The following is an 18635-nucleotide window of genomic DNA, read 5'->3' as shown; positions in this document are numbered from 1 at the left end:
GTTGAATTGAATAACAGCAAGTGCCAATATGGAAGTGGACGGCATAGCGGAGGAGCTCGGTCGCCAGAAGGAGGAGAACCGACTGCAGCATGAGCAAATAATTAGTCTCACTGCAAAACTAGCCGAGACGGAGCTCAGGCTCGCTCAGCTTTTGACGGAACACGACGAGGTGGGACATACTCTAGTCATCACTAGGGAGAATCAAAATACGCTCGCTAGTGAACTAGCCGAATTCAAAGAGCGATATGCGGAGGTACGTTTTAACAGACCGAACGCGTGAAATTATTCCCTCGAAGCCTTGCGCGTGATTCGTATCGCGATGTAGACAAAAATTGACTGACTAGTACATTAAGGTCTGAACTATTGTTTCACCTGTAAGCTCAACACTGAACATATTTGCGCACCAGGTGATGAACTTACTAGACGAAGCCCAGGAACAGTTGCGAAAGCAAAGAAGACGCGGGATGCCGATTGTGCGCGGCGGATCGCTGTTTCCATCCATGGGCGCGGCGCCACAGCCGGATTCTATCGCATCGGAATTGGAGATGTCCCTTTATTCGGAGAATTCCATTGATTCTGGGATCAGCACAGGCGAGAGATTGTTGTACGTTTTAAAGCGCCAATGGTGTAATGTTATATCTAAAATTTGAACTATGAACAATACATTCTCACGTATTAAAAACACGATTATAGTTCCAATTAAATGAAATATTTTGCGTTCCGTAGGCCAACCTACAAGAAGGTGTTTGAAACCGTTCGTAGCGCGTCGCGAGCGTCACACACGGGAATGGACCCCAATCAATTCCCCAGGTTAGGTTCCATGACAACGTCAACGTTGTCCAGCAGTTCTGCTGGCCCGCGCATGAGTTGCGGACAATTGCGACCTCAGACATCCACGTTTCCCAGCTTGGATTCCACCGGTCACAGTGAGAGCAGTGAGGGATCTCTTCTCACCGAGTCGGAAGATTATCCGTACGTATTTATTTCCTCATACAAAAAAAAAACTATATAATAAATAATTCCAACTGATAAAACTCTGTTTTAGGGGACCGCAACGAACGGGCGTGCCTGGCGCTCCCGGTGCGGCGGATCTGGAAGCCGCTTTGCGCCGCTTAACGCCGGCTGAGGTGATAGCGAGGCGCGCGTGTCTCCTCACAGGCGTCAATTACAAAGACTATTATGACGACGGCACGATACATTCCCCGCCAACCTTTCTGCCTTTCGACTGTCGCACTCCGGACAGCATCATGTCGACCGGCAGCAGCGGAAATCTGAGCGGCTTCAGCGGCAACGCCTGGCGCATCCCGCAGAAGCTGCAGATAGTCAAGCCGATGGAGGGCTCCCAAACGTTGCACCATTGGTCGCGGCTGGCGACGCCGACGTTGGGCGGGCTGCTCGAGGATAGGCCGGGCGTGAAGACTAGAGGCGGCCGCGCCCTCGAGGACCTCGGCCTCATAACGTTCGCGCTGAGCGATCTCGAGGAGGACGAGGAGTACACGAATCCCGGTAAGCCGTTCCAGGACACCGGCTCCGTTTACACGTTCACCAACAGCACGGTGATGCATCCGGACGATCACACGAGCAGCAGCGTGACGGCGAGCATCGTCGGCAGTCGCGTCGCCACGGCGCCTAACAGCGGCATGAACTCCGGCATGAACTCCGGCATGAACTCCGGCATGAGCACCCCGCGCACGCACAGCCGCCGCAACTCGACGTCCACGTTCTCCACCACGCTCGGGCTGGCCAAGATGCTGAACGAAAGAGGGATCAAAGCCGTGACGCCGTCGTGCGTCGGCACGCCGACCGACGATCGCAATTTCACGCCGACCGCCACGCCGTGCAACAGTCCGGACGCGAGCCTCTCGCCGAGGTCGTCGTCACCGCCGCCGGAGGGCGCCGCCTCTCTCACATTCGGACTGCTCAGCAGCGGCGCGGAGCTGCTGAGGCGCACCTTCAGTTACGAAACACCGGCGCCGCCGCAGCCGAAGAAGAAGAGACCCAAGTCGACGATCACGCGCTCGGACAAGAAGGCTCTCACGGGGATACGTCTGGTGGAGAAGCTGGAGAGGATCGGGATCGACACGATCATGGCCACCACCGTCAGCTCGTCGATCTCGCCGTTGGCACTGCAGGGCGCCCTGTACACGCGCCGCTCGACCGGGAGTCCAATGGCGCAGCTGACTTTCCTCAAAACTACGATGTCCTCCAGCACCAGCCAAGAGAAGTTGGTGTCGCCATCGTCCTCGTCGTCCTCCGCCAGTGACGAGCTTCTGTCGAGCAAACCGCCATTGCCGGGCGGCAAGCAGTCCGAATCGAGCGCGTCCGGTTCTAATGCATTTAGCTCGAGAACAGCGGGTCAGTCGCCGGATCGGCAACGACGATCGGGCGCTAGAGCGACGAGGCCGGATCTCGGACGGGTTAAGCCGCCAGCCTCGACGCCTGTCACTAAGGAATCCGCCACGCAATCGGCGCTGGGCGCGATAAGCTCACTTTTGTTCGGTCGTAAGGGCGGTTTGTTGTGAATACTTCGTAGAGTCTGTAATGCGCAGGGAAACGGATCGATCAATTCCAGTGGATTTATTTTCGATGTATTTGCGAAAGAGCAGCTCATTTTTGTTGATTACATTTTTCGGAGGTTTCGGTTCTACACGTTATTGCATGATACGCGCCTGTCGGCGGCATTGTTGATTGTCAGCATTTAGATTTATCCGTTGATTCGTACGCTGCGGTTTTCAATCCAACATGATGCAAAAGTTTCAAATCATTTTTGTTTATTTAATAATTTATACAAAGTCAGATTGTCTTATATTCTGTACAATGAAATTGTCGTGTTATAAGTTTTATCCGTAACATTGCAATAGATTAGAAGCGAGACACATACAGAAGGGCCAGTTTCTTAAACGTACTTTGTACAGTGAGCAAGAAATCATTGTATAGCTTCAATTTTATCATTAAAGATTATAATGAATTTAAAAGCGGGGCATGCAGAAGGCTAGATCTTTTGATAGCTTGTAAATGAGGGAAAATATTATAAATGAAGATATTTTAAAGATTATTTTACACTTGTGATTGCGTTCAAATCTTTGACTCTGTACTTATGGATTGCGAGTTATATTTATGCGTCTCGTCACATTCTAGTGACGATAACCTGAGGACTGAAGTATTTTATGTATAATTTAAGTATATTATTTGCGAGATTTTCTTTTAAAGTTAAGATTAAGGAAAGTAATTATATTTTTAGTATAGAGATCGATAAACATTTAAATATCTTTTGCTTAATTTTCTCGATTGATTCTTTATTTAAAAGCTAAAGACGGTAGTACAACTATAATTGTTTTAATCAACTAAGCTTGTTTTTAATGCAACAATATATGATATATTATTGAAAATCAGCCAAAGAATAAAGAATTAACTTTTAGATTATTTAATATGTAAAGTAATCGCGTTAAACTCGAATATACTTCGCTCAATTTTCCTATGCAATTTTCCTATATTATTTTTTAGTGCAGTCCATATTTACATAGTTAAAGATTGAAATATATTTCTAATGATAGAAAACGAAAGATGCGAGAAATAAAAAAATAAGTTGCAACGACAGGATAATTAGACTAATATCGTGGCAATTAATGAGTTTAATATCATGTACTCGAAATTTACAGCTCAAAGAAGTAAGCTATTAGCAATGCAAATGAATCGTATATGAAGGAGAAAGAGAAGGAGAGAGAGAGAGAAAGAGGATGCTGAGGATTGCATCCCGTTATGATACACTATTTAGCACAAAGTCAATGAATTTGTTGGTGCTAATTTATTTTCTTTAGCGAACGCTTGATGATGAAAAGCTGTAGTAGCCATTGTCAACGCTATTGTCAGTCTTTGCATGCGGAAGATTGTACATCTAGCATTGATTTACAAGTACTGTATATAGTAAAGTGAAATGCAGCAAAAGACGGTAAAATGCCTTATATTTTTTAGCGATTCCTGATTTTTCTTTTATTAATTTATTGCTACTTTATTTCCCGCAAATAGGACTCAGTTTTGTGTAAGACAAACTGTAATGTATTATAGAGAAGAGTATTTAGCTCTCGACGCAGCCTTGTACATAGACGTACAAATTAATAAATTAAGTTGGAAAATAACGCTGTGTCGCTATCCTACCTCGTTTTGCATTTCCGCCGACATCTCCTGGTTATGATTCTTTTGATCGAGGGGCCTAGAGCTAACCGAATCGCGATGGAATAACTGCGTGTGCTGTTGTAAATAGAGCGACCGCGACGAGACGATCAGGGGAATATCATATTTTACTGCAATTACACTACTTTGTACTTGATACTCGAAAAATGCAGGGTCGTATGTAGGATGATGAGCTTCAACGAAAATATTTTAGCGTACTCTGGCAAAGTGAATAGACGTTTCGAGAACGATTCTCTTACGCTTGTTCGCAAAGAATAAGTTGTATATTCAATATAGGTGAAAATTACATATATTCTGCATGTAAAGGTTTTAGAATGTACTGCATTTAGATACGTAGATCTCTCTTCTTTTTTTTCAAATAGCGAGCATAACGAATCGCATATTCATATTACTAAGAATCAAACGTATCAGTAATTGCGGTAAAATCAAGCGAATGTACGATCATTCAACCAGTGAATAATAAAGCAGTGCAATACAGAGCTGATTTTCAATACTCGCGGAATCTTATGGAAAATATATATTTCCCAAAAAGATACAAAATAAAAGAAGCGAATAAAATTCAAACAATGTTATATAATAAGTTTTCGATTTGTTCAAGAGACTTTGCATGATTGAATAGATTACTCTGTCAACCGACAGATTTTCCACTCGGTTTTCAGAGTAAGCGGACAATACGTAATGTAAACACGATGTGTTTTACGAACCAATGAGCAAATTAATTTTCATGGCTGTAATCGAAAAGTTGCGTTGCTTTAGTAAATGATGTTTCTCTGGGAAATGCAATGTTAGAGCTAAATAAGGCATCATGTATCACTATGGTCATGCATACTACTTGTATTAGATTCACTATAAATATTAACATAAGATCGAGGCCTTAGTACTTGTAAAGCTTTTTTTCTTATTAGTATCCGACATTTTTATTTTGAATTATGGCATCTTTGTGTTGAGACACGTGTGTACTTGGATTTTATGTACTTATGATGATTTATATTTATTTGACCGGCCAATTATGTTTATGTCAAGCGTGTTGCAACAAGCCCTTTATCGAAGGTGCTATGTAATCATATTCTAGGTCTATAATAAATAATTGTCACAGTAGAGATTATATGGTATGTCATACCTCCAAATTGAACAATAAATATATATTTAAATACTAATAGTGTCATTCATCTTATAAATAATTATTTGTAAAGTACATCTCAGTTAGCTTCGAAAGTGTTAATGTTCAAAAACTTCTCATATATTTCTGCATTATAAAAATTTCTTATAAAATAGTAAAAAAAAAAGAGCAGTAAATGAGATAAAATTATTAAAAATAATAAAAGCTAATAAAAATATGTCTAAAATTTATATTATATTATTACATTGATAACCATTACATAAAATAAAATTATTTTAGTTTTTATTGTGCAGATATATGTATTGACATTGATTTTTTATTTGACTACATTTTTTGGATAAAACAGATACTGTTTCTTCCTCTAGTCATAATATATTCCAGAGAGGGCGTTAGTGAATTTTTCGAATCACGCGAGTCGCTTTTGTCGACCTATGAAAGCATTCGTTCATGGTGTATCCTCTTTTCTTCATCATGGCGGTAAGTGTGTGTTTCTCACTTTGAAAATATTTCTTTTAATCTGATTATATTCATGGCATCATCTAGTCTTCTTACATATCATCTTCATGCGAAAATAGCCAGTATTCTTAATGAATCATCAATAATGTTAGTTTTTAATAAAATCATCAATATTTTGATCTATTGCTGATAGGTAATCGAGATTGCATGCCTGTTTTTGCTCGGCATCAGCTCGTGTATAACCTACAATTATTAATCTTATTTTATAAAGTTGTGAGTCGTTCAATCTTAACAATCTTGTTCGTTTAATCAATATAGATAATTTATTAAAAATATGTCTTACTGGCTTAACTAGATGAACTGTAAACATAACATTGGTCTATAAACTAATAATGAACTCTATACATGTATTAATGACAATATTTTAATTGCAGGATGTAAAGAAACCCGAAAAGAAGGTCGATAGAAAGGCCGATAAGAAAGTTAAGAGGGAGCCAAAAGATGCATCTAAAAATGTAATGCGCGAAGTAAGAATTCGCAAGCTCTGTTTGAACATTTGTGTGGGAGAATCTGGTGACAGACTGACGCGTGCTGCTAAGGCAAGTTTTACAAATCTTCCATTTTTTAATCAAAATATCTAAGATACATGGTTTAATTATTGAAACAAACTTGATTATTTTATCTTATATAGGTCTTGGAACAGCTGACTGGTCAGCAACCTGTGTTCTCTAAAGCTAGATATACAGTACGTTCCTTCGGCATTCGTCGTAATGAAAAAATAGCAGTACACTGTACCGTACGTGGTGCGAAAGCTGAAGAGATCCTTGAACGTGGCTTAAAGGTAAGTCAAATCTTCATGTTCTATCTTTTCTATATATTCTTCTTTGTTATAATTTTAATGTTTTATTATTTGATTACAGGTACGTGAATATGAATTGAAAAAAGAAAACTTCTCTGGCACCGGAAACTTCGGTTTTGGCATCCAAGAACACATTGACTTAGGAATCAAATACGATCCCAGTATTGGTATCTACGGCTTAGACTTCTACGTTGTACTTGGTCGTCCAGGTTAGTGATACAACTTCAATTGTTTTATTAATTATCAGTGGATATTGCACATTATCTGGTATCATAGATATCCCTGTTTTATGGTGGTGTCTATAAATTATATTAAACATGTGCTAGAGAAAATGCTTCATATTTGCAACCCACACCCACTTCATTTTACTGGGTGTGTTACTCGATTGAGGCTACACTTATACATTAAAATATGTAAAAATTTAGTTTTAAATGCATGAGAAGATGACAATTCTATGTATATGAAAAATTGCAAAGCCTGCAAGTTATTGAATGCACATTTGATTTATAGGATTTAACGTAGCACATCGAAGAAGGAAAACTGGTAAGGTCGGTTTCCAACACAGACTTACCAAAGAAGACGCAATGAAGTGGTTCCAACAGAAATATGATGGAATCATTATAGCAGGAAAGAAATAAGATACATACTTTGTATTTTACGATTATCCATATAAAGAATTTTAACAAAAATCGTTCACTATTTAACAATATATCCAAACCTTGTATCACACGCCTTAATCCAATCCGACAAGTACACAATTGCTTAGTAAATAAATGAAATATTCATGCACAGTAATTGCCCAATTTTCTTTGATTTTAATTAAAAAAATAGATTAAAGTATATATAAGAAGTGAATAATTATAAGACATAGGAAATCGTGAATTATTTGTGTTTAAATTTTTATTTAAATTTTTCACATTGCTCACAATACAATCAAAACACCAATAATTAGAGAATAAATTAAGAAAATACAATTGTTTCTCACTGCAATGTATGAAAAAAGGAACAAGTACAAATATAGACTGAGTCCACACATCACATTGTACATAATTATTAAACTCACAAAAAATATTGAAACGTAATCCCATAAATTGTCGTTTAAAATACTCATCTACTTCTAACATTTCCTCGACTCTCGCATTCTCACTATCAATAGTATTTTTGATGGAATGACATATTGGAGCTTTATTAATTATAATCGAGCTTACTTAGGCCTAGCATTGTAACATTTGTAAAAGGAACTCTTCATTATAAAATAAATATTATCTACAACGAAGATTTTCAGAGAGTTAGAGATATGATCACTTAGACATTATATGAAATTATATTTTCTTGACCTTGGACGTTTTTCATTTTTTTTTATTTTGATATAATAGATACTGTCCGCATTTCTCGGTTTCTTAATTTATAAAACATTTAGAAGAACGTTGCTTTAAGAAGCATTCTGTATGTTGTATGAACGTTCACATTTTTATTCTTGGCACCTTAGGCATTTTTCAAGCTAATTGTGTCAAATTACAAAAATTCTAGTGCTAAGAAAATTCTACATTTTCGTGTTGATTGTAGATTATAAGAAAGAAATTTGAGAGAAACAAGTTATCTACATTTGATTTTACAATATTATTGCTTTAGATTTTCAACGAATGATATAAGAGAATGGTTTAAGCTGACAGTGCCAGTATTGTAATCTTAAATGATAAATCAAATATTCATGCGCAGTAATTGCCCGATTTTCTTTGGTTTTAATTGAAATGGATGAAAGTACCCCATATATATATGTATAAGTGAATAATTATAAGACATAGGAAGCGTGCTTATTGACGTCCACTAATAGTTGCACTTTGAATGTCCTTCCGCAAGATCTACTTAACTTTGAAGATACAAGCAGATAAAAAGGCAAGATATATCCTTCAGTCTCCATATTATTACCTTATCTGGACGCCATGTCACCAGACTTTGATATAGATAATATATACAGGATGACTCAGAGTTGTCATACATACAATTAAATGATTTTTGCAAATATTTCGTTTCAAAATCACTTCTTTGTATTCGAAAATTCGAGATGGATATAGAAACCCTGATCTTCATCCTGAATATATACATACGTGTATATAGATATAATATTTTCTCTATAATATTTATATAACAGATGAATATATAAATAAATTTATATAATGTTTTATGTTCGGGATTCACGTGATAACGAGAGAGATAAATATATATATTCAACTTTCATACTCGTGCAAGGATGGGCATGCATTTCAAATAATTATATTAAGATAAATTCTCTCAAGATTTTTAAATTCTACCCTCCGGTTAACTTTTCGCCTGTATCACATATTTCTTACTTAATTATGCAATGTTTCGTATATTTATTACAATATACACAATGCGGGTGTATATTATAATACATAATCATGGAAAGAGTAACATGTAGTTTACTATAATTGCATGGATAATATATTTTCTTTCAAGTTTAACTAGAATATTTTACGTAATTCACTAATTTCGAGCATACAGATCGTGTATATGCATGTTAATTTGTAATACATGGCCATCGCAGAGCGTTTATATAATTATAAACCTTTCCTTTATCCAAACTGTACGTATATAATTCGTGTTAAATCCCAAAATTTTAGATATATATATTGTAAAAGCAGCCTAGTTCTAAAATTGCCGTTCGTACGTAACGGCGTAAAAATGTGACGTATGGTATGTGCGAGTTGTAAAATATAACACAATTTCAGCATTTACATTTCGCGAACATTTTTGAATTATAACAAAAATAATAATAATATTCAATATCATATCAATAATATTGATATTTCGTACTATGAGGTGTTTTTTTTTTCTTTAAAAAACTGTTGTATCTGCATATAAATAACAATTAATAAAAAATATAGGGTGTATCCGGAAAGATCTGTATAAATTTCGCTACTAAAATCTATATACTTACACCAAGAAAAGTAAAAATTTCCATTTTTTTTAAATAAATACATATTTATATATTTATTTGATAAGTCAATTAGTAAATATTTGATAATAAATGTATATTCTTTTATAATAAAGTAATATATATATTTATTATTTGTCATGAACATTTTTCCTTATTTTAGTGCATGTCACTGTTGTAATAAAAAGTATCCATGAAAGTTTATACAAATTTTTCGGACACATATAAAAATGTTATTGAAAAACACCACCAAAACAAACTAAATATATTTAAAAATTCAGGTATTAAATTGGATAAAGTAATACCATTCGTCAACAATGATATAACTTTTTATATAGGTGTTGCAGAAAATGCTACTTCCTCGTTGATCGATATAGCTTATCGATGTTGTGCTTTTCCGCGTCTGTGAAGCCCAAAATACTTTCAATAGCATTCAAGTGACCGTGATGATTCTCCTTATCAGTTAGGAAATAGTAGATTGCCGACTTTAGGAACTGCAGGGTGATTTCTGGATCGAGTGTACCCTGGCTGCTTCTCGCCTCTACAATACGCCGATACATTGCCTAAATCGAAACAGAATGGCGTACTGGTTAAAAAAAAAAAAGAACATTTCATCTCGACATGAAGACATTTTACAAATGTACAATTGTTAGTATACAATTATGTTTTATCAAGCTTGAATCCAGATGCATTCGTATGTTTGATTTCGGATTACTTACTAGCGAAAATGTCAATAATCTTTCGACAATTGATACATATATTGGATTATTCGAAAAATTCGAAGATGATATTTTTATACTTAGACATACTTTTAATCATCAATGTATCGGCCGCTTGTTTCGATGATCTTCTGCCATCTTTCAGGTTTAAAATTCTCTTTAAAACTGCCTAAAATTCTTAAGAACTTTTCAAACAATCCAATATAATGAAAAATGGTTTGTAGATACCAATTTTGTCAAAGTGTGTCTTTGACAACGCTACGTGTTGTCGACAGGCCTGTGTTAATACCGAGTAAAGAATCGATCCATCTGGATTCAAGGATACAGTATACGCGTCTTGTATGCAATGGTGGAAGCGTGCATTGGCTGTAAGCACGTGCAAACTTACATTGACCGAAGATGTAAGAGGCTGTTTCTTCCAAGTGCACTGGATATAACATCGCTCGATCTAAGAGCAACGTATATGTGTAGAAATATAAATCATCTACACTTGTGCTTCATAGTCCGCATGCAATCGTTGCAGCAAAGCATTCACTAACGCGAATACGAGAAAGAGGAAAGATAGGGGCACAATTGTGCTCTTTTCCACACGGCCTCATCTGTATTCAAGAACTGCTCGTTCCGCGACAATTTGTGCACGAACTATTCCCCGCAGTTACCGTCGCTCATTCCGTCTGCAGAGACGAGCGACAATGACTCCCGGGACGAGTTCGAAAGGTTTACAAGGTATAAAAATTTGGCGCTGTCACGTTGGCTGTCTCTTTACAAAATTTTTAAGAGCTACATAGCTACGTATTGCGTTTGTGTGTCAGAATATCAGTTCTTGATGCAGCAAAACACATGGTAAAAAGATCGGTGCATCGTAATGCGCAAACAAAATGCTACGTTTACGGGCGATAAAAAGTGGATGAAAGAGAGTTTGCGGAGTCACGTGGCAGTCCAGTTAAGATACAGACCTTACGTGTGCCAAGGACCCAGAGAGAAACAGCCTCCTGAGCGCTTAATAAACTTTGGCTATGTTCGGCTGAAATGTGAGGTTCAGGCGAGTAGCTTGTGTCCTGGAGTGTGAGCGGCGACCAAAAAAAGTGGCATATCGTTAGTACAAGAGTATTGTGAATTATGAGGATGCACGTAAAAAGTGTGACGTACACACTTCAACAAGTGTGTGACAAATGTGAGAAATTAACGGACAATGTCTGAGAAACGTATGTAAAAGCTGGTTGAACGGCGCGAAAAAAAAAAAAAAACAATCACGCTTGAGATTTCATCAGGTGTGTTATTGTGTTAGCACGATCGTGAGAAAATCTCAATTCTTAATTAATCGTGAGAAAATCGGTGGGATTCTCGCGCGATTTTTCGGTCGTTATGTCTTACGCAGAATGCATGTCTAAACAGAAAAACATACTAATGATTAAGCGAGGAAAACAGAAATGCAAATGTTGAACTAAAGGAGAAAATTATCATGTGCAAATGTCGCAACGCAGTCTAATATCATGAAAGCTCGTTGACGACAATAATAATGAACTCGCTGGAAAAGAATTCGTTATATTGATATACCGTTTGAAACGTTTTAAAAATCGTACTGCATCAATTTGATTGAAAATATTGATAAAATTTTAATCGACTCGCGATCGTTACTGTCACGTTTGTCAACGCAAAGCTTTCAGAACGAGAGATTAAACACGTCTTACCTTAATATTTTCTAACTCAGCTTGAGTAACGGTTAGCTGCTGAAGCAATTCCGCAACGGTGACTTTGGGCGGCGTTTGGTGCGCTTGTATGAGTATCTGCAATTTTTGCGACAAGTATTCAGTATTATCTCTCTTTAGATCTCGCTTACGTTTCTCGGCGCACGTGTCTTTCATGTATTTGAGTCGCACCTGATCAGCCTGTTCAATGCGCGCAGCTTCTTGGCCTTTGGCATACATTTTCAGGTACATGTGCTTATTCCTTTCCTCCTGCTCGCTCAAGAGAGTCCTCTCCTCGTTAAGCTCAGTCTTCACAGCCTCTAGTTCCGCTTCTAATTCGCGCGCGCGCGCCTCTGCGACATCCATGGCCGGCCGTACCTCGCAGTAACGAGTGTTGACCTCGGACAGTTGATTTAATAAGCTCTCAACCTGCAACGAGCACGCCATCGATGTATGAGCGTATATTTTCTGAAGAAAAACAATCACGACGTCAGAGTGCGTTAAACAAAGATTCTACCTTGTCATTGTGCTTCTGCTTCACCTCCTGCAGCTCATCAACGTGCCGCCTGTGCATATCTTCGATCCTACCTTCGTAATGGCTAACTAATCGGCGCCTCTCCTCGTCCGCGCTCGTCGGCGTGACATGAATATCGGGAACGATATCGCCGGATATCACATTGGCGCGCGTCACCACGTCGGCGACGATCTCCGGCTGCGACTCGGGCAGGCAGACGGAATCTTTCGAATGGACGGAACCATCTTCGAAGTGGCCAGAGTCGGCCAGCGACGCGGGGAGGTCCGCGCGGCACTTCTCCGGCGTTTCCGGGCTGGCGACGGACTTCTCCGGCACGACGCCCTCGTCGGGAAGGTCCTTGCTCGGCGACTCCGGCGAGAACGGATTGTTCTCGCGCACGGTGAGGGCGTCGCTGCTGTCCGTCCGCTCGTCCGGACTGTTCAGCGACGCCTTATACAGCCTCAGCTCCACGACCTCCTTCGTCAGGCGCAGGATCTCCCGATCCTTCTCCTCGAGCTCCTTACGCGCATCCCTCAGCAGAGCCTGCACGCGAGACAAAGAAGCGCACGATTAATTATTTCGTTGGTCTTTCAAAGTTCGCGATCGACGCGTTCGAGCGTTGAATAATGAATGCGAAAGCGTGCTTTCCTTACACTCAAAAAAATGATCTTGCAATAATAGCTAAAATTTTCTAGGTGTAAAAAATTAACTAAAACAGATAAATGATTAGCAACTGTTGTGATATCGCATATGTAATTACTTAATCAGTTTAGATGACAGAAACAGAATATATATCTGTATTGTTTGTGAACTTTAAAAAGAAAGTTTCTCTAAAGCGCCTATCTATATAAGATCAATCACGTGTTAGATCATGCAATGAATAACATTTAGCAATGGCACCTAAATTTTTCAGAAGCTATTGCTAGAACATTACTGCTATAAATTCTGTATGTGACAAACAATGTTTTCACAGATACGAAAAATAGCGATACATTCTTGTTGCGATATCTAGAAATCTAACTACATCAGCGAAATATTTTTTTGAGTGTACAAGTTGATTACCTGAAACTTCCTCACTTGCTTGGCCGCTCTCTGAGTAGGCGTGAGGTACTGGTCGCTGTCGCCGACGTGATTCGAACAGTGCACGACGTATTTGCGCGATCGACCGGACCAGGTGGTGCCGTTCAACGCGAAGGAAGCGTGCTCGCAGGCGCTCGCCGTGCTGCAAGCGCTGCTGTAACTCTTCACGCTCTCGGCATCGCTGTCATCGTTCGCTCCCGTCGTCGTCGCCCCGGAGGCCGCGTGACATGGCCGCGGCCTCACCGGCGTCAGTGAGAGACTCTGTACGGTTAACATCGCTTAATTAACGAGATCCGCTGGCGCGATTCATTAAACCAGATATCGCGCGTTGATTAAAATACGCGAACCCGATATCGCCAGCGTTAATCTTGCCGGATGGAATCCTATAATTAGGGGCATAATTGTTCGCGAGACTTCATCGACAGATGGAGCGTGTTTTCTGAGCAATTATTTTAAAAAAAGAAATTACATGTAAATTGTTCGAACAAACTCGTGTCAATTAAAATATATGTTCTTCGAATTCCACGATGATTATCACGTAAGTAATTAAGAGTTCTAAAGACATGACGAAAGTTTGAAAATAAGCTACCGTTAGCGCGTCTTCATTAAATTTCTAGATCTCGCGAGTGCCGCGGAAGAAAAGACCGAGTGAATCGTTATGTGCCAGTTTTGTGAAAGTCGATATGTGGGCGGATTTATAACGGGCTGCCTACCTGTTGGACTGTTTCTTATATTTACTGTATTTTAGAATAACGACACTCTCGTCCGGAAGTGCGCCTGGTCACGCAAGCGGAGCGGACCGTGACTTACCGTGCGAATTAGCCGTTAATCAACGGAACTTCGAACGCTATCTCGGAGTCACGAGGCTGGCAAAATAAAGTTTAAGGTCTCTGTATAAATTCTCACATTTATCGCACGCAAAAGCCAAGGTCAATCTTATCGCACTTGCCGAGGATGTTCGACGAATCTCAGAACGGCGGATAAGCGCTCTCGATACGCTTCTTATTGCGTCGCGTAAAACGAAAAATGCACACAACATTCATTGGTTCCCGAGAACGCTTGGCTTATCATTCAATTTCGAACAATATTTAAATATCTTCTCGGCAAATTTATTATCTCTTCTGTTCTCGTTTCTTCGCGTGCAAGTACGCAAAAATTCGCACTCGCGGGAAAAATTCCGTAAAAATCGTCAGAATTTTGCACCGCTTCGGAGTCGCGTATCAATTTCAAATCGAAGAAATTCATCTACGGCGTGAGAGCAATCGATGTAATGCGTAGCGAGAGGTTGACAATTTTCCTCGGGTCTTCGGACAGCGAATTGTCGCGGAAAAACGCAATGACAGCGAGGCGGTACTCACGAGAGATCGTTGTCGCGGCGAGTCGGTTCCATTCTCCGTGATGACCGGGAAGGTACGATGATCCGGATGTTGATGCTGCTGCGACGACTGCAGGAGATGGTTGTGACGACGGTAATAGTGTTGGTGGTCGACCAGGGCCGTGGTAGCTCGCGGATAGTGTGCCCGTTCACCGCGCACGCGTAAGCTGGCAGCGCGACGCAGAGCCGACGGCGATGGCCTCGGTATACGGGAGTCCAGCGGCGACAAAGCGGCAGCTGCTCATGGTATGGCATTTAATAATTTAAGGAGACGGAATGAACGGCTGTGAACGCGGTCGAAGTGTCTGTGCCGCGTTCGCTTTGAGATCAAAGTTGAAGGCGCTTCATGGCGTTCGAGAAACTTGAGAAAGTCGATCTGAAGTACATTTTTCTTGAAATGGGTTTTGTTCGCGAATGCGAATCGACCGCGAATTAGACTGCGGTCAATTAGCATAAAACCGCGACGATTTCTCAATTCTCGCGACTTTAATTCTAATCTACTCTACTTTCATTATTCTTTAAGCATAACTTGAACCAACAGTTTTTCACAAAATGTAAATTTTCTCCAAGTTTCTCTATTGTCCACGTTATTTGTTAGGTTTTTGAAAAGAACGCACAGAAGTGAATTACATTTTGTCAAAATATTAAATCCACATTTCTGTAATTAAAACAGAATTCTAAAAATGAGTTTACGCGTATGAATTACGGTTAAGAAACAAAGAGAAGCAAAATAACAGTAACGCTAGATGTCACAGGCACAATAAAGCTGGTGAAACGAGAATACACGTTGAAAGTGACATCGGGACAATCAAAAACCTGATTTCTTTGAATAAATTTTAAAAATCCAGTAATTGCGTGCACAAATATGTTTTCTTAATAGAGAAAAATGGGCAGAATATTGAGAGAATCCAAGATATTTGTTGAATAAAACAGATACTCGAAGAAACGATCCCGTCGCAAGCGATATATTTCGATAATCGTGTGGGTGGGCTAATTCATATAAAAATTAATTAATCCTGCGAATCGTTCCGCCAACTCACCAGGGAACTCGTCAGCTGATTCAGGACTTGGCACGTGGGTAGGGCTGGTAGTGGCAGTGACCTTGGTCGAAACGACAGCACACGTTGACATCGTCGGCGTCGTGGGTGACGTCGGAGTAGCGGCAACACGAGTTGAGTGACCCGGCTGCATCAGTTGCAGGGAATGTAAGGACCTCTCGCTGTCGTAGCAAGCCATTCTGTCCATCAGGTTCATCTTAATGCCGCGCCAATTGTCACCACCTGCGACAGGAGAGCGCTTTGGCTGGCGGGCAAATATTTCGGACATCTCGAGGATTTACGAAATTGTTATCGGACTCTTATCTGAGACAATTGCGTATTTGCGCTCAACGTGTACAGCGCGCGAAGCGTCGTTTGTTTCCAGAAGTTGAAAAATAAATAACGAAACTCGTAAAAAGATACATAAAATTTAAATGTAATTTAGCTTGCGAAATTTTTAGTTTCACCATTCGTGAAAAATTCAAACTGAAATTCGAAGCTGAACTAAAATTAAAATAGATCGCCGATGTAATATTACGTTTTAAATATTTTCTAGCGACTCGATTTTTGCAGAATCACTGTACACTCGCATTTGCATAATCGAATGTATGTTGTAAAATGAATTTGCATTTCCGGACTGAAAAGGTGTATCTGTGCAATATTATTCAAAAACAGATGCAATCATTAATTCAGTACAATAACGAGAGGTTTCGTCAGTGAGCGCACAAAGTGCACAAAATTATTCATTCGGATGCAACGTGTCTACACGCACATTTTGCTTGTATTTCACTTCGTACAAAAATTATTCAGAGACAGCCTTTCATCGTTCGAGCATCGTGAATGTGCTTTTATTGAGTTCCATCCAGCGGAAATATTTATTTACGTTACCGTGCAATTACGATGTTATCTTAAATTTGCATATAATTTTATCGGACACGAAGAAAACAATATGCATCTTTTATAACCTATCGTCGTCACTTGAATTATACCTTCGGAAAACCTTGTTGCGATAAATAAATCGTCCCTTGGAAAACAGGGAAGGTACTGTCTAAGAGTGGGTTGCGAGCATATCGATCGAACGAAGCGCCGGCGTGTACTGAACCTAGGTCAGTTGTCGGAAACCATCGTTCCTTATTTTCCGAGCACGATATTGCCCATGAATTTGGAATCTTGGATCCGTTTGCTCCCGAGACAACTCACCGAAGACCGTGGAGTGCATTCTATTACAATTTGCGCAATACGTTACTGCAGAGTTGAAAGGATATAAAAATGTAAGAAATGCAAAAGTACATGTAATTTAAAAGAGAGTTGATTTAATCTCTTTTAAATAAATTTTTTTCAATGTCTTTTCACGCCGATAATCAATATAATATCGCAAATAACACGCGAATTCAATGTGTATTCTTCGCGTCCACAAAACGGAGCGACCTCGATTATTCACACAATCGTCAAGTGTATTAAGCATGCGATTGTTAACTTCGCGTGTATTTCGTCCTTGCACGCGGAAGCCGGATGCGAACCGTAATTTTGCGGCGCGCCTTAGATTAAATCGCGCAAGATTGCGTAAAACGATTTCAAAAGGATTCTATGTCTGAAATCACCTCGACTTTATTTTCCCGAAAGAAGAGTTGAAAAAGAAAACATGCAGGAAGTGGAACAAAGTTTACGGCGTGCACTTTTCACGTATTACAAAATAAAGTAAGTAAATAAAACTCGTAAACTGAATAATAGTTGCTGTAAACTACTGTTTTGTAAGCCAGAAAAATAACAGAGAATAAGATCCAAAATTATTCGTCTCAATATGTCTTCAGAATTGTAAAAAAAAAACAAGTTCTATAAAATGTAAAATAAAATACAATTAAAACTTTGAAATAATTATTTAAAGTAATGTAGCAACGTAATAAATCCACATTACGATAAAAATATGTAGCTATATATCTATATACTTTAGAATAAAAACTATGTAAATGAATAACAAATAATCGAAGAATTCTTTACGTCGAAGAGTTTCAATCCAATCGAATTCATTTAAATTTACTTTATTTTTCTGGAATTTCTATCCACGACTTCAAAAACTTTTCCATATCTTTCTAAAAATAAGATGCAGAATTTAACAGTCTGTAATGAAAGTACCGAGTATTTCAAAGTTGAAACCGTTACTAAGTAGAAACCGCGTTACGTAAACCGATTGTAACGCTTAATGATTTCAACAGCGAGCTTACGAAAGCGTCGAGAACAGGAAATAACGTTGATTTCGAATGACATACCGCGGCGAGTAATAAAACAGCCGAAATGAAGTGAAAGAAAACGGTGGCCTTTATCGAATAAAGTTCGATCGATCAGTTCATTTTATTTCAAGGATACGCTGCGGCATTATGTGTCGCATTTACTGGCCGGCCAATCGCGACACCATTTTTTACATCAATAAACGATTTTACGTCAATAAACGATTTTACGTCAATAAGAAACCCGATAACACGCTCATGAATAATTTCATTTTAACGATATTTGTTATACGCGCGGCATTTTCGTGAAATTGTTTTTTTAAATTACGGCTTCTTATTCGCTTTCTACAAAAATAACATAAAAATAAGATATTCGAAAGTACTAGAAAGTACTCGATGGAAAAGAAACATATAT

General features: G+C 39.2%; 3 protein-coding genes across 10 annotated transcripts in view; 2 read left to right on the top strand and 1 right to left on the bottom strand.

Annotated features, from left to right (window-relative positions):
* milt (trafficking kinesin-binding protein milt) overlaps positions 1-5348 on the top strand; it is a 39164-nt gene extending 33816 nt beyond the window's left edge. For all 6 annotated transcript variants that reach the window (XM_067349059.1, XM_067349062.1, XM_067349063.1 and 3 more), the window contains 4 exons: positions 18-253; positions 408-604; positions 727-972; positions 1046-5348. In XM_067349059.1, the coding sequence (XP_067205160.1) occupies positions 18-253; positions 408-604; positions 727-972; positions 1046-2522 (2156 nt within the window). In that variant the 3' untranslated portion in view covers positions 2523-5348. The remainder of the gene's footprint in view (positions 1-17; positions 254-407; positions 605-726; positions 973-1045) is intronic.
* A 311-nt stretch (positions 5349-5659) lies between these two features.
* Positions 5660-7315, top strand: RpL11 (ribosomal protein L11). Of its 2 annotated transcripts, none has more exons than XM_012380307.2 (5): positions 5660-5788; positions 6202-6366; positions 6459-6608; positions 6688-6835; positions 7137-7315. In XM_012380307.2, exons 1-5 carry the CDS (start codon positions 5759-5761, stop codon positions 7262-7264), a joined length of 621 nt encoding a protein of 206 aa, XP_012235730.1. In that variant the 5' UTR covers positions 5660-5758; the 3' UTR covers positions 7265-7315. The 2 variants fall into 2 exon arrangements, with proteins under 2 accessions (XP_012235730.1, XP_067205176.1); XM_067349075.1 differs by lacking the exon at positions 5660-5788 and adding an exon at positions 5960-6040.
* Positions 7316-7508: 193 nt separating this feature from the next.
* On the bottom strand, positions 7509-16212 carry qtc (quick-to-court). 2 transcript variants are annotated; one of them, XM_012380387.2, is made up of 8 exons: positions 15999-16212; positions 14942-15195; positions 13566-13844; positions 12507-13046; positions 12182-12418; positions 11993-12088; positions 11258-11359; positions 7509-10145 (listed from the first exon to the last, which is right to left on the bottom strand). In XM_012380387.2, exons 1-8 carry the CDS (start codon positions 16210-16212, stop codon positions 9936-9938), a joined length of 1932 nt encoding a protein of 643 aa, XP_012235810.2. In that variant the 3' UTR covers positions 7509-9935. The 2 variants fall into 2 exon arrangements, with proteins under 2 accessions (XP_012235810.2, XP_012235812.2); XM_012380389.2 differs by lacking the exon at positions 11258-11359.
* Positions 16213-18635: the final 2423 nt, after the last annotated feature.

The sequence above is a fragment of the Linepithema humile genome, chromosome 2 (assembly GCF_040581485.1).
Source record: "Linepithema humile isolate Giens D197 chromosome 2, Lhum_UNIL_v1.0, whole genome shotgun sequence".
NCBI lineage: Eukaryota > Metazoa > Arthropoda > Insecta > Hymenoptera > Formicidae > Linepithema > Linepithema humile.
This window is presented reverse-complemented; position numbering and strand designations above follow the sequence as displayed.